Raw genomic sequence first — 16,675 nt, 5'->3', positions numbered from 1 at the left:
GAGTTTCTCTTTTTATAGACCTTGTTATTATCCTTGGGCAGCTCTTGTTTAGCGTAATCTGTTTTATTATTTTCAACAGACTAACAAAAACAAAACATGTTATGAAATAGAAATGCTCAGCATAATAATGATAATCTGTTACAGCGAGTAACACTTAATGGAAATGCTCAGAGCATCCCACACCTCATAAAAACCCCACCGTTTTTACAGAGGCAGGCTCACACACAGATTTATATGAGTTAAACTAATGCACGACGATCAGTTAAGCTTCCTGTGATCCTCCATTCCTTTTACGATTGTGTGATATGTATGTCAAAGAAAAAGTTTATGTAAACTAATGCAAGATTTCAGAGCACGGTGGGATCTTCTAATAGTCTCCATGGATGCATCTGTTGTGCACTGGGAAAATGAGCATTTGTGCTCCAAAAATGGCCCAGCTGCAGCAGTGACAACAATGGTTACATTTCTATATGGAAACTACTCAAAGATTAATGAAAAATCTATAGCAGTAAAAAGAAAATAAGCCCCATTTGCACCAATGTTTAGATGACGGCTAGCACAAGCACAGCAAAGCTCTCCTGGTGTAGCAGTACTTTGGGCTGGCAGCCTTTTCACAGGACAGCAGCATGTGGTTTTATGAATATGCCAGAATTAAATAGCAAATGAGGCTTAAATTGTTTGTTACTTAATCATATGATGGGGATGGATAAGAAGACAGAGGCGTGTCAACTCCCAGGCTAGGGTAATTCCCTTAGAGCACGAGAGTCATCACTTGCAAGAGCACCCATCTACTAAGGGCTGGGACCGCAAGCTGCTTATGGCTTTCCAGCATGGTTAGGAAAAGAAAAAAGAAATCACAACTAGACTGAGAAGGGACAGCACCTTGGAAATGGCAAATATGTTAGAAATTTCTAGTGAAACACTAGAAAGTGTGTTTTGATGAGCACTCCATGCTAAGGATATTGAATGTCTTTCTTACTCACATGGCCAGCTTTAGATTTGTCTCCATTAAAAGGCTCTAGAAAAATAATAATAATAAAAAAGCCAGACCACTGTGCCAAGCTGACAAACCCAGGTGTCATTTTAGCCACGCTGTGAACAAAGAACAGTTTGTCTTAAAAATTTATCTTAAACATCGTCTCTGCAACAGCAATACGATGAAGGAAATTACCATCTCTCAAAGCTTTTTGCCATCCAACTCCTGACGAGAAGGTCCTGAATAGCTCCACACCGATGGGGAGTTTCCCAAAGTACAGACGGAGTAAAATACATCCCAGGGTTTAATAGCGATGTGAGTGAATGACTTGGAGGCTTTAACCCATCCAGCTGTCCTCTTTCAAGCATGTACAGAGTAAGAAATGATTCGTATTCAAGAAGCCAGCTAGGACAGTTGTTCATTAGGAATGGAAAACACTAACAAAAATCCAGCCCTGAGGTGGAAGAAAGGCTTTGAGGCACACGCACCCTCTCCCAGATCTCAAGCAGCAGCAAAAATGGTCTGTTGTTGGTCAGGAGGAAGACTTACGTTTCCAGAAACGTGTCCATATATATTCCAATGAAAAGCAATGGGTTCTTTTCACAATCCTCATCTTGCTTCTAACTTTAGCCCATCATGGCTCTAACAATCCTATATCAATTCCATGGTAGGTATTACGGTATCAGTATGGAGAGTGATTGCTATTGCTAGGGTAGAAATATTAGACTAAGCTATAGAGAAGAAATACTGACATAATCTTAAATGTTGTGATATTGCCCTAATATAGATGTACAGAGAGAAGAGAACACTTGTGCGTTGTGCATTTAACCTGACATATTATAGCTCCCTATATTACCTTGTGATGTCAAACTGTAATACAACATTATATCAAGAACAAATAAAATCTAAGGTCTCTTTCTTCTTCCTCTGCCTTTTTTTTTAAGCTCCCTGCCCTTGAAATTTGTGGCATCGATACAGTTGGAAAAAAAACAGAAGGATCAACTGTAAGCAGCTAGATAGATCAGAAGGATGTCAGTGAATTATTGAACTAATCCTCCTTTTGGCTGTATATTTACATCTAACCCAAGCTCGCAGTCACTTAAGGCTTTGATCCAAACCCACCAGGAGTTTTACATTAGGCTCGCAGCGCCCACACAGAATACTGAACTGTGGCTGAACGATAGCATTTATTTCCTAACCATGTGTGTTATCCAAACCATCCCTGATTAGTTGCCTCTGCCAGCTGAGCCGGCGGGTCATCCATTCTGCAGTGAATGGGCGAGCACAGACCCAATTTCCTTCTTTTTTCTTTCTTTCTCTTTTATTTAAAGAGCAATTGGAGTACTGCCAGGATGGTTCTGCAAGCCGACCGCGTGCAGGTCACTGGCAGGACTTGTGGTACGACCGGGGGAGAGTTAATTTCCCCCAGGCACAGAGGTCACCCAGCCCCTCTCCTTCCCGGAGCCTCAGGAACCAAGATGGCCACCCACCAGGCCGAGCACCCCTGGATCGCCCATTCGTACCCTTTTCCTCACAGATCCAAGCCAACTTCCAGCAAACGGTGACTTCCACCTCCTGAAAGTTGGGGCAGTGGTGCCTCTTTGCCCAGCACCATCCTCCCTAGTCCTTGTAATCACTGTGTGGCCTAAACTTGTTCCAACCTTCTCCTTTTCCCCCAGTCTTTTGGCTCTCATGAGCTGTCGTTTGGGGTCAGGAGCGTCTCTCTCATTGACATCTGTCTTCTGCCGGGCTGGGACCCAGTACCTCCAACCCAGGATGAGAGGGGCCATGTGGGCCTGGCTTCCGCTCTCCTTGGATCTTCATTCTCCCCACCTGGAAAACCAGGAGGCTGAGCTCTAATGAAGAGTCTTTAAAATCCAGTGTTCGGAGCTTTCAATAGGGTTTCCTCTCAAAATTCCCCATCACTGCAAACCTCCAGGTTTGCAAAACCTTCCATGTTGACTACATCAAACCCCAATTATCTGAGCTTTTTGTGTGTGTGTGTGTGTGATGAAAATCGAGCTAAACGGGGATTGAAAGGGAAGGAGAACGAGAACACCTAGCAGAATTAGGGCAGTAATGCTAAGGGTTTCACCTTCTGCTTCAACAGTTGAGTAATATTTTTGCAAAACCACCGGAGCCAGGGAATAACTTAAGGTCTATGAAGGGAATAAATGATTTACAGAAGTCTCGTTATTGGAAACAAGATGTAAGCCAGAAAGCACCTCCTTTAAATATAAAAAGTGCAGTGAATTACAGAACTGTAACAGTTTCTTTTTCTTGCTCTTAACATTTTATATGTAAGTCACCAAGAAATAGTATATGCTGAGTACCAAATGCTTTCTTCTTCCTTAAAAGAGAAGTATATCAAATTGCTTCTCCGAGTAGAAAATCGCTGCTGCAGGTTAACAGCTAAGTGACAGCACTGGATAGGGCATACAGTTACATTTTTCCTAAGGACTAAACAACCCCATTCCCTCTCATTCCAAATCCTTCACAGATGGGAATTTGTAGCAATTACCAGAGAAATGTTTGCAAAACAACTGGTTTTAACTGTTCCTTAGCTTATGGGCTGTAAGAAAGAAGGTGACAGAAATTCCAACAAGCAAATTCAACTGAAGAATTCATGTTCACGAGAAGGGTTTTCTTTTTCTTCTGATACTCAGATACTCACGCCCACACAAAAAAGAATGCAGGAGTTCTGTGAATATTTAAGTTCTGCTTAATGGTTTTAGTAACACGGGCTACTCATATTTTCCTCTCAACATTCATACCAACACATCCTGTGTGAATATTGTCAAATACTCCAGCCCTTTTCACTGTTTGGCTCCAGAGCACTAGTCTGTTGGAACAAGGACTGTCATTGAAGATTTCCAATAACGGAGGCATGCAGAGCTACTCTTACAGAATTTCAGCAATGTCTCCTAAAGAATTTTTTGACAGGCTGATGATAATTTTCTTTTTTAATTGAGATCACTTCCAGAATATGTAGAATATGTAATATATGTTCAGTCAAATGAAAAGTCCCCAGGGCAAGTCCTTCTTATCTTCACAGGCATAAAGAACAGCAGAGATGAAGACAGCGTTTCGGAAGACTGATGGATCTGTGATATAACGTTTCAGCCCACCCTTCACATCTGTTCTGTACAGGCAGTTTGGAGATCACCCAGATTCTGAGTCTTATTACAGCAAGAATCAAAGCAATGAAAATTGCATGCCACAGCAGCACAATTGCCAGTCAAGTATAAAGAATCTTACAACTATTAAAATGCATTGGTTTTAACCTGTCAAAGTTAGCAGCAGAAAGTAAAAGGAGGAGAAAAAAAAAAGAGAGAGAGAGCAGAATGGCTCGGTCCCTGCTCCTCATTTTCAGCAAGATCCTGCACTGCACGCATCACACCATTTTCTTAAGTTTCTTAAATGGATGTGCTAATCTCTACCAAGAGTATTAACGTTCCTTTCAGTTTTGTTAAAAGGCCACTTCTGTGGAGCATTTTACAGCCTGCAGGGTAAATCCTTCCTCTGCCTGTAGAGCACGACCAGCAACATCACACGGGGCAGGCAGGGGCCAGCAGCTCGGGCCAGCAGAACGTAGCTCAGCCACGAGCTCAGCTCCCTGTGCGTTATTGGGGAGCGCTGGGCTTGGGCGATCCTCTCCATCCAGGTCTTCTTTGGATGCCCTCCTGGTAGGAATGAGAGAGGGGAGAAAGCAGCAGGCTCGAAGAATATTTAGGACCTGGTGGAAACGGTCTTCCTTTGCAGGCAGGGATCAGGAAGATAAATGATTCCTTCCTTATCCCAAACATGATGCCAGCCAGCGAGCAACAGGCTAAGGTGCTGACCCAGATTTTATCTGTATGCTTAGGTTCAGTTACTGTAAGCACTTGAGGATGAAGTCTTGTTCACAGAATTAGTCTCACTGATTTTATAAAGGTCTGGATGAAGACAGCACTTCAGTCTACACACACACACATTTTTTTTGGAAATAGTAAAAGCAAAGTCAGTTCAGAGTTAGGACATGCCAAATGTGAATTAAAGCACATAGTTTCCACTGCATTATTAAGTTTCCACTTAATTATTAAAGTTTAAGATTCTTCTGCTAATTTGCACAAGATAACCTCACCCCTGCAACCTGAGCTCTGAGGCTGAACCCAGCACCAACACAGCGGGCACGGGTGATATATGCAGGTCCATTCCCCTCTCCAATTACCCACAGCAGATTAATCCGACCGCACCAACTATGTGGCTGGATGGATGCACGATGGAGAAGACATTCTGTGTGTGCCCAGCTAGCTCTGCCGCTCACTGCCTCTTTCCCTCTCTCTGCTCTTTGCAGAGATCTGCTTGGAACATTTTTAAGGAGGATGTATACGACCAGTCCAGCTTGCAAGTATTTGTGTGGTCAGTGGCTTAGCTTTGCTGGGCTATGCCATCCACTGACTCCTGCTTCCCTGGGTAGCAGGGTGTCGATAGCTGGTGTGCCCCAAGGCTGCCTTGAACAGCAGGAGGGGCGGCAGCTGCTCCGTGGGAGTACCAAAGGGATGCTGCATTTCCCCAAACTCATCCTGCCTTAAAGAAAACTGCTATTTTCAGGCAGCCACTCATGTTATTTATGAGTATCAGGTATTTTAATGAACAGCAACTCAAAGCAAAGAGTCTATCAGGTTCTTGGCACCAGGAGCACCTCCTCGTGCTGCACGTCCTGCTCCCTATGCAACTCGCTCCTTCGCCTGCCGCGGGTTGGTCATGGGCATCTTCACTGCGCGCCTACAGGGAAAACCCATGTGCTAAGGGCACCCTGTGCCTCTGCACCCGGCTGCACCGCTCCTGAGCGCGGCCCTGCTCACGCAAATGATTTTTACACACTGGAATAGGATAAACGTCGAGCATCGCTAGCATTTCAGCGGAGCACAGCAAGGGCAGAGCGGGCTAGAGCAAGGGTGACACGCTCGCTGCACGAACTGCACGGTAACAACGGGGCTGCAACAGCGTCTCCTCCCTGCAAGAGAGCAAGGCCTGGGCTTTCCTTGCAGGACTAGCGAGGGCAGCTGCCAGTTACTTTGCAGCTCTTCCTTTTCCAGCGAAACTCCTCAGCTCCTCTGTGCGCTGCACACAGGGAACATCCGAAAGCAGCCGCGGCCAACTGGAAACTCAGCAAGTGACACGAGAGACCTGCAGCTGCCGGGCTGGCTGTGAGAAACAACACGGCATCCTCGAGGCGGACCCGGGAGCCTAACGATGGAAAAGACCGGGAAGAACAACTGTGGGTCTGCTTTGAAAGAGCCGCCGGGAAGTTTGAGCATCATCGTTTAAGGGCAGCGAAAAGTCTCGGCGATGAACGGAGGGATGAGCAGGAGGAGGAAGCGGAGGGGAATTCAGCACGAACACCCTCCCCAGCTAGCAGAGCTTGCAGAAATTCTCCCTTCCAGCTCCCAATTCTCCCTTGCAGCCCCCGAGTCCCCCTTGCAGCCCCCGCCGCGCCACCTCCCCGCGGCGGGCGCGGAAGCGGCAGCTCCCTCGGGCCGGGCGCTCCTCCGTGCCGAGCCCGCGGGCCGGGGTGCCCGCCCGGGACGGCGCTTCCCGGCAGAAATGCTGAATCACGGAGCCGGGGCACGGAGCCCCGCGCGGCCGGGGAGCCGTCGGGGCGCGGAGGGCAGCGGCACTTACTTGAAGGAGAGCACGCAGAGGGGCCGGTAGGACTTGTGGCTCGTGTTCTCGGCCATGCGCTTGCCCCAGAAGTCGTTGGCGAAGGCGGCGGCCACGGGCGCGCCCGCCCGCACGTCCGGGTTGTTCACGATGGCCCAAACATCGTCGTGCACGAACTCGCCCCTCAGGGAGTTGCCGTAGCAGAGGGCGCAGACCCCGGCCAGCACCAGCCCCGGCACCAGCACCGGTACCGGTCCCGGCGCCCGGGCCCCGCCGCCCCCGGAGCAGCCCGCGGCGGGCGGCGGCGGCGGCGCCGCTCGGTCCCGGCTGCGGGAGCCCCGCGCCGAGGCGCTCACCATGGCCGGGCCGCGCCGGGCGCTCCGGGGCGCTGCTCCGGCACCAGCACCGGCACCGGCAGCGGTACCGGCAGCGGCGCGGCGCGGGGGGACCGCGGCGGCCGCATGGCGCGGCGCGGGCAGCGGGACCGGCCGCGCGCGCTCTGCCGAGCCGCGGCCGGCCCGGCTGCGAATAAACAGCAGCCGCCTCCCCTCGCCATCCCTCCTCCTCCTCCTCCTCCTCCCCTCGCCATCCCTCCTCCTCCTCCCTCCGCCTCCCCCCCGCACGCATGCTCCTTGCGGCGCCGGCACCCCCCGCACCTCGGCCCGGGGCCGAAGCGCCGCCTCGACGGGGCCGCTGCCGCCGCGGCCGGTCCCTCTGCAGCGCGGCCACCCCCGCCCCGCGCGGGGCTCTGCCTCCCCCGGCCACCCCCGTCACGGCCGGCCCGGCCCGGCCCGGCCCGGCCCGCCGCGTCCCTCCGCGCTGCACTCACCTGCGAGCGCGCCGCGCAGCATCCACGCTGCTCCCCGGCACCCACAGCATCCACGCTGCTCCCCGGCATCCACGCTACTCCCCGGCATCCACAGCATCCACGCTGCTCCCCGGCACCCACAGCATCCACGCTGCTCCCCGGCACCCACAGCATCCACGCTGCTCCCCGGCATCCACACTGCTCCACAGCATCCATGCTGCTCCCCAGCTTCCCTGGCATCCCTGCTGCTCCCTGGCATCCACAGCATCCACTCAGCTCCACAGCTTCCTTTCTGCTCCTCGCTTCCATCCTGCTCCTCACTTCCACGCTGCTCCCTGCTTCCACACTGCTTCCCAGTATCCACGCTGCTCCCCAGCATCCACGGCATCCATTCAGCTCCACAGCTTCTACGCTGCTCCCTGGCATCCACACTGCTCCACAGCATCCACAGTTTCCACACTGCTCCCCACATACACAGCATCTGCTCAACTCCCTGTATTCACATTGCTCCCCGGCATCCACGCTGCTCCACAGCATCCACGGCATCCATTCAGCTCCACAGCTTCTACACTGCTCCCCAGCATCCACACAGCTCCACAGCTTCCACGCTGCTCCACAGTCTCCACAGCATCCACACAACTCCACATCTATGCAGCTCCACAGCCCCCACAGCATCCATGCCACTCCATGACATCCACACCGCTGCATGGCATCCACACTGCCCTATCACACCCACAGCATCCATGCTGCTCCATAGGATCCACAGTGCTCTGTGGCATCTGCACTGCTCCATAGCATCCACACTGCAGCTGCATCCATCCCAAGCAGTGTGGATGCCATGCCCTGCATGTCCAGAAGGCGTTTTGAGGCCATGGAATTTGTTTTCCCTACTTTGGTCCATCACATGTGCTCTCCTTCCAAAATCACCCGAAAGCCGCCTCTTCCAAAGCAGTATTTCAAGAATACGTGTTGGAGCCCATCCTCTCCCACGTAGCTCCTTGCTTATCTTAGCGACTCCCAGGAACTCTCGCCCAAGGAAAGGTCTTGTTCAGTTAAACTGTTCAGTCACATATAAAGGTTACGCAGCCGTGGCGCTCTCAGGAAACAGAAAAAAACAAGAAACCTATCAATCTTTTCACCATTCAAATAAACCCACTTTTTATAACCTAATAAAGAAATAACACTGCTTGACCAAGAAGCTTAGATTAAGTTAGGTGAATGCATATACTGGATATGGCATGATCTGAATTTGTTTCTGGAAATGAAAAAATACCCTGAGCATGGGTGAGTTCACCCATGAGCTTGTGCAAGCCAACTTGCTGAGGATGCATGTGTGTCGGGGGGAAAGGGAGCAGAGGAAGTATGATGAGTTCTTGTATGCTGTCCAGAGCAATCCTCCTCCAGGAATGTTTGCTTTCCCCAGAATATTTGGCATTTTGAGCAAGCTGGATTTTTTGTTTGTTAGTTTTGTTTTTGTTTGTTTTCCAAATGCCAAAGAAAGAAAACAGGCTTTTCAGCTGCCCTTTCATAATAGCTAAGAATAACAGTTAACTAGGGCAGCATGTTTATATCCAGGACAGGATAAAACTCCAGCAGAAGCAAGGCCATCACTCAAACTTGCCTCTAAGTGGAATTTTAGCAGCCGGCTCCCCGGAGTTTCCCCCAGCATGGGAAACTATTTGTTATGGTGTATTGGTATTCATTACCACCAAAGTCTTCAGGCTTGAGAACATAAAGCTAGACTCCAATGTATATGCATAGGCACATAAATGGAAAGCAGCCTGATACCCAGAGGCATTGAAATACTGAAGCCAGCGAGTGCCCAGCCTCTCTGGAAACAAAGTCACTCTTCCTGAGCTGCCTAAAAGGTCAAATTGGAAATTTTGTTGACATAAATTTAAATGTTGGTAGTTACTGGGGGGGGGGGGGGAACGTAAAATTGGCAAAAGCAAGAAACAGCTTAAAAGATTTAAAGGTTGAAAGTGCCTTGCAGTAGAATCCAAGTAATGTTTGAAATCTTAAATTAGTCTACCAAGCAAAATCTACAAATGGAATGAGCAATAAGGGGTCTAACTAGTCTTAGGGGCAAAGTGACTGAGTGGGGACCAGGCAACATAAATGACTTTTGTTAGTGTTGTTGCAATATCCTCAAATCCAAATTACCCAGCAAAACAACTGGACCTTGGCAGACTGATCCTCCAAAAAGGTCCCCACATCTCATCTCCAGCACAGACCAGAGTCAGATTGTCACTTTCCTCCCCCAAGCAGGAATCTAAAAGAGATGCAGTAACGCTCTAGTTCTCCACAGAGGACGACCTCCTGTTCTCAACACCATGACCCGCTGAAATACAGCCACATGGTCCGTCCCTTTCCATCCACATTACCTCATCATTCATTAGTCACTGACATAGGCTTTGGATTAATTGTGGATGTTATTTCTAGAATTCCAGACCAACTATTAAGAAACTATCAAGAAAACCCAAGAATTTAGAGAGTAGAAAAATGCACATCCAGAACTGTTGCATAGTAGGTCCTAAGTCTGTGATACAAGCACCCATATAAGTGGGGAGGAAGAGAAAAGAAGAGTCTCGTGAAGGGATGGTTCATTCCAAAACTTCCTTGCCACTCCCAAAAATAGCAGGTCTAATAAGAAGTATTCCCTGCTCTAAGAGCAAGCCTTGATTCTTTCTCTGCACATAAAGTAGCCATGTCATCACTTCTGAAATTTAAAGCAATTTAGCTTCCCCAAAAGCATATTTGAGTTATGGAATCATGTGTGTAGCTTAAGCGCTTTAGTTATTTGACTTTTTACTTTGTATTTGATTTACAAGTTTCATGCCAGCTACATGAAAAGATTGTTAACAAACGACTGTTAAGACTAGCGAGACCTTGGAGCTAATTATGTGCAATGCTCACAAAACTTGCTCTGCTAATTGGGCAGAGCTCATTACTCCTCAAATAAAATGTGTAGCCTCCACTGAGTAAACCATAAGTCAGGGTGTACAAGGCAGTATGCACATTTGAAGTGTTATGTTTCAAAGTGTTAAAAACTAATTGATCTGGTATTAGCTGAAGATAGCAACAGCTCAAAGGGAGTGAGAACTAGACTAGAGGACTAGAGGAAATGGCCGGAAACTGAAACATCAAAAATTCCATAGGAACTTAAGGAAAAATTTCTTAACAGTGAGGGTGACAGAGCACTGGAACAGGCTGCCCAGAGAGGTTGTGGAGTCTCCTTCTCTGGAGATCTTCAAAACCCGCTTGGATGCAGTCCTGTGCCACGTGCTCTAGGTGTCCCTGCGTATGCAGGGGGGTTGGACTAGATGATCTCTAGAGGTCCCTTCCAACCCTAAGCATTCTATGATTCTATGATTCTATGATTCTATGAGAACCAGCAAAAGTTTTGAGTTTAAAGCTTAAACATGGAGTTCTGAACAGTTTAGCTTTGCTTTGAATGATTAAAGCACAAGAATGCGGTAAATACAATTTAAAAATTAAGTTACCATATGGTCATAGCTAAAAGTAAAATTCAAAGTAGCACATGTAAACAGTTTCTTGCTGTCTGAGCAAATAATTTTACACTTAAACTAAGCCTTTTGGTAACCAATACAACTGATTTGTGCTTGTAGTCAGTTACTGAAGAGTTTTGCAATTCATTTCAATAGCCCCAGGATAAAACTGTATCTTCAATGCATATAATCCTTGGTTGATAGATTTTGTTCATATGGTAAAAAATAACAACAACAAAAGAACGCTAAAGAATAAGCCAACCACCATGTCCTGGCATCTATTGAAGGAAATTTCCATCTTAAATGAAGGGATGTTGCAAAAGCTGAAACCGAGTCTAGCATTTTTACCCAGTGCGCCTTCTGGATTGGAAGAGCTATTGAGAGAGACAGCCATCCACGTGAGCTAGACTTCCTCCAAGCCTTTCAGTGCGGCATCATTTGGTTTAAACTTGGAATTTAAACTCTGGAGCCCTGCAGCAGAGGCTGAAATGAATATCTCTACTGGATGAGCTAAGTAAATCCTCATTATGGTGCTTTTCTCTTTTTAGGAAACCAATTTGTTTCTGAATCTGTTTAGTCTACAAAAAGTTTATCCTTAGCAGATTCTTTTTGAAGCCCAGACAAGGTTCTTAGGTTCTAGCTTGCTCTTTAAGTGGTGGCCAAGAACCTAAAGCACAGGCATGAGAGAAAACCTAAAGACAGGCATGAGAGAAAACCTTTTGACCTTAGTATCTCTGTTCTGGCCCTGTGATCCTTAGGAGACAGAGAAGTAGAAAATCCTCACATTGACCTTGCATTTCCAATAGGGATGTAGTATTTCAAGTTCAATGCATCACACCATAGTAAACCTTCTGCCTGTGGCAATTGCAGACAAATATCAGTCTTGAGAATTCAAATTAGTTTTCACACATTAATAGCAACAAGAAAATATCAGGTGATACAAACTCCTTGGCAGATCCCTGTGGACGCACATCCCCGTCACCAACACATATGCTAAGCAACATAGAATCCTCTGTGACCCATTTTTAGAGCCATTCCTCACCTGTTTCATATGCTTGTATAAAGTGAGAGGTTTCACACTGAGAAAAGCTTGCCATAGTTGTTACTGGATTAGGGGGAATCTCTTTTTAAGCTCACATGACAAATGTATTTTCTGCCTTTGAAGAGACCCAGTTCAAGCCTTAGTCTATGGTCAGGATTGTAGCCGCCCTGATGGACAGAACAACCACGATTAACAGGAGGGAGAGGCATGGAGCAAACTGACATGAGGCGAGTTGGATTTGTCATTTGCAGTTTAAAGGTCAGGGACAAAAGAAAGGGGGTAAAATTCCCAGTGATGGGAATAATGGAATCCTTCATATACAAAATAAATGAAGAATATGGCGCAGCCCACTGAAGTATTTCACTCTAGTGGATTCAATTGTCAGCTGAGGGGATTAGTATTTTTCCTGTGCATTTGTGGGCGTTTGATTTCTTCAGGATGCTTTGCTTTGCATCCTGAAGAAAAGGAGAAAAAAGCACTGCAGAAATTTTCCAAAGTCAAATGAGTTCTCAGCCACCCTCTTGTCTGAAAGATCTTTTTAACAACACCAGAGCAAGGAAAAAATGCAGTGTGTAGGGCCTGAGCCATAAGAGTTGTCACTTACGTCATGCGTCTATTTAATGTTGATCAGGTATAACACAGTCTAAGCTGGATTTTTATGAACTTCATGGAAACCAGATAATGGCTCAGAACCACAAAAATGAAAAAAATCAACTCAGAACAGTCTCTTTTTTTTGTCTGAACAAATCAGGGACTCTCAGATGGCCCGATATTTTTTTCCTTTGCAATGCCTGGGATGTATTTTTATGGTACCTGGAAGGATGTTTCTGAGTACGTGCAGCTCAAATGAATGTGATGCTGTTTGATCTGGAGCTCTTGATGGAAAAAAGTTGTTTTAAAAGGACAGCTTTCTCAAGAAATGAACATTAGGAAATTGGACACCAGTAGGACATGTTTCAGAAGTACAAATGCTACCCAAATCTCATACTGTCACTGGAAATTGCTGAGGTTTTGTTAGGCACCTGTCGTGCATTATTTCAGAAACCTTATGTTTCCTACAAGATGATTCAAGGACACATGAAAGTTGCACCGTGGCTGTAAAGTTGGCTGTTGAACTTGTTAAGAGTGCTGGAGTCAAATATAACATAAGAAAGATTTGGTTCAGACACAGCTCTCCGGTTGACATGTGGAGGTTGGAATTGACACCACTGTTGTGTGGAGCCTTTGGATTCTGAAGAAGAATCTGATTTCAGTGGGAGAAAGTAGGCATTTTTATCTGAGGACTGATCTGGATCAGTTTAAATTTACTCTATATTCAGACTTCAGAATTAATTGGCTGTGTATTCCTCAGCATAATCATCTCTTGGAAGCTTTCATATTGAAATAATCAGAGAGGTTAAAGACACCTAGTTTGTTTCTTATTCTTGTTCAGTTGGTTTTGTTCTATGGGCATCTCTAAGCTGGAACTCAGTAGCAGCTATGCCCTAAGAGTGACTGACTGATTCATAACATCTTTCTATCGTGTCTAGTTTCCATTGAAATCTCTGCATGTTGTCTGATAAAATCAGATAACCAGATAAAATTAGAAAATCTCTACACTTATGCACTGACTACCAAGCAAGCTCAATTTCATCATGTTGAAGTAGAAGCCAGTAGGTAGAATTGTCTTTCTTGCCTTTCTTCAGTTTTTTAATGTTTGGGTTTAAGATGTAAAAATTATGAATATATAAATCTGCACCAAGTTAAGTCGAGACTGTTCTCTGCGTGATAATGTATTCATATCACTGTGATTAGCAACAGCCAAAATAAATTTTAATAATAATATTAAAATCTATAGTGTAGAACAAGCCATATGGAGTCCCCGTAATTTGAAGGTGAAAGCTTCCATAAAAGCTAGCAAGAAAGCAAAATGTCATATTCCTTCACAGGTGACTTTTGGGGATTTTATTTCTGCAGGCAGATACGGTTTTATTTTACCATGCTCAGCTTTGCAGTAATGATATTGAACAAACACTCCTGATAAAACAACAAATCGAGCAGCCACTCTGGACACTGCCTGTTCTCATAGAGCTCTTAAACCAAGGTGCATAGAGCAGCTCTAGCTGCTTTAAAACAAAGGTACGTTTTCAGGCACAATTAAAACAGCCCCGTCCACTAGCTGGGAAGCTCTTACTCAGGCCTGCTTTTCACCTCAGTCATCACCATGCTGTTCTCACCAGATGACTGAGAGTCAAAGACAGCCAATAGTTCAGCCAAAATCAAAGCAATAAAGCTTTCGGTACGGCTTTTCAAATGAAACAAATAATGTGCATCAGAACCCTAGCCCATCCACGGGAATGTGAATTGGTCTGGTCATTGGTCCAAGAAAGAAATTACAGCACATAAGAAATCAAATTCTATTAAGCAAAACAGCCCTGCAATTCAGTGTCAAGTTCAGGAGGTGAGAGGGGAAAGAAGCAGACAAGAATTATTGGAATACCTTTCAATGATCCCTTCCCTCTCTTTTCTTTCCATAGACCATGTGTCAGAGGGAACTGGAGGAAGGAGAAATTGGATCTTCTTTACAGTGCAGTGGTCCATGCTCTTCCGCACTCATCTGCACTCCTGCGAGCCTGTGGTGAATGGGAAAAATATGTTGCAATACTGCAGGTATTTTCGATAGAAATACTGAGGCTGATCTGAATGGAAAATGAACAGGATTACTCCAGTGTGGGAGCAGAAGGAGGAAAGGCAGAAGAAGCACTGTGAGAATGGCAGGGGCTGATGGCACCTGGAGCAGCAGTCAGCCTCACACAGGCTCTCGTGGAGCTTTCCTACCTCATTATTAGCAACATGGCAAATGGCATTGCTACATGCTGCTGGCAATATTAGAGTTATGAATGGTATTTACTAACAATATATACCTTTTTGCCCTAATTAATTCAAACCCTTTGGCCTACCTGAAAAGGTATGGAAAGAAATCTGCGCTTTTTCTCTTTTTCCCCCGAAACAAATACATATGTAGAGGCTTAGGGTCATCAGTTCCTTGTGTTAACAGGAACCATAGGGCTGTCTTACTTTAGAGCCTGGGAACAGCCTCTCTCCAGGAAGATGGGTCTATCGTGTTTTCTGATGCCCACCCGCACTCCATCCATGTGCTACGGCTGACTTCTGCTCCTGCTTGACTCCACTCAATCTCTCTTCTCAGTTGGTAGGAGTATGTAACTTTTGAATTTCTATTGTCTACCAATTTCAAGCCTGTATTACTGAGATCTGTCTAGTGTGGAGTTCAAAAAATCTCTTATTTTTTTCCTGCAGTTTAGAGGCTATATATGCTGAGACAGAGCTTTCCTGGAAGCTGCTTGGAGGCTAATGGATGAGCCTCCACAAGACCCAAAGCTTCTGCATGCAAAAGCCAACTTTCTGCAGTACAAACAAGCAAACAAACAAAAAATTAGTAACAAAAATAACTCAGCAAACTGCAATACTCCTCTGTATTCTTAATTCTCTCTTAGGAAAAGTTGGAGGAAAAAAGTGATAATTACACAGGAGTGAGCATCCCTTGTACCACTACTGCTTAAACAGACCAAGGATAAAAATGATAAAAGAAAATAAGAGCATGCACTGAGCGTGCTCTGAAAAGCTTTAGACAAGTCTCACAGAGTCCCCCACTTTGTCATTTGGTAATTGATAATACAGTTATCTCTGTATTTACAAAGTTTGACAGTTGTGAAGAATAGATAAATCATGAAGACTAGGGTTAGTCTTCCTGGCATGAGGCTGATGTCTGCCATGGGAAATTAATCCCATCTAAGCTACAGTGAGCTGAGCTGCTGAGTTTGTATTTGTGGCACTGAGACCATTTAAACTCACTACTGGTCTATAAACTGTTATTAGTCAGACCTGACAGTAGGTTGTATCTTGGTGAAAAGAAGAGCCTATGGATCATGATCCTTTAAATAAAGACTTATAAAAATGATATTAAATGAGCTATTTTTCCTAAATCCACATTCCAAGGTATTTGGGAGAGATGAATAGAGTAATAGTGGGGGGTTCTTTTTGAGAAGGGGGATTAGAAGGTCCCAGGGCACTTTGTCACTGAAATAACCACATATGTCAGCTAAATTGGCAGAGCTATTATATTCTGTTACTAGAAAGAGTTCCTCAGATGCTGAGGTCTTGGATATCTCCCAAAAGATTTGCTCTCTGGACAGTTAAGTGAAATAAAATTTGGGAAAAAAAAATAGTTCACAGCCAGAGCTAGTATTTTAATTTCTGTGAATATCCCATGGTTTGAAATGTTGATGTGAAAAGAATGGCTTGTAAGGGGTGACTTGACAGGAATCACATTTTAATTTCCTTTGTAAAATTTTGCAGGCCTCTCTCTCTCCAGTGGTCACCTCACTCTTGCTGCCTTTTGGGGAGTCCTCGCATCATCCCTATGAAAGGAAGATAGCCCGAGGGGGAGGGGGCTTCTTGTTATTTTGCAAGATGCAGTCAGAGAATCTCATTACATTTTTTAATTTGTTTAGCTGGCTTCTAACTTTTCAGACTCCTGTCATAGCATAAAACTGACTGATGAATGACAAAGCAGCACTAGATTTGTCTAAGCTGTAATATGAGCTCCCAAGGCTGGAAACAATAAAATGCAATTTTCTGAGAAATGAGATTTTATGAAAGACATGCTAGGCCTGACTTCACCACACCTTCTAATT

At 45.7% G+C, this 16,675-nt stretch overlaps 1 protein-coding gene across 1 annotated transcript in view; it reads right to left on the bottom strand.

Moving 5' to 3' along the window:
* Positions 1-6,981, bottom strand: part of TMTC1 (transmembrane O-mannosyltransferase targeting cadherins 1) — a 130,628-nt gene extending 123,647 nt beyond the window's left edge. Inside the window, exon 1 of the mRNA XM_088521558.1 lies at positions 6,644-6,981. Coding sequence (XP_088377684.1) covers positions 6,644-6,981 — 338 coding nt within the window. The remainder of the gene's footprint in view (positions 1-6,643) is intronic.
* Positions 6,982-16,675: the final 9,694 nt, after the last annotated feature.

This window comes from Tinamus guttatus, unplaced genomic scaffold, assembly GCF_059628265.1.
Source record: "Tinamus guttatus ecotype Peru unplaced genomic scaffold, ASM5962826v1 Tinamus_guttatus_pri_ptg000125l, whole genome shotgun sequence".
Lineage (NCBI taxonomy): Eukaryota > Metazoa > Chordata > Aves > Tinamiformes > Tinamidae > Tinamus > Tinamus guttatus.
Note: the sequence above shows the minus strand (reverse complement) of the source record. Positions and strands in the feature narration are given on the sequence as shown.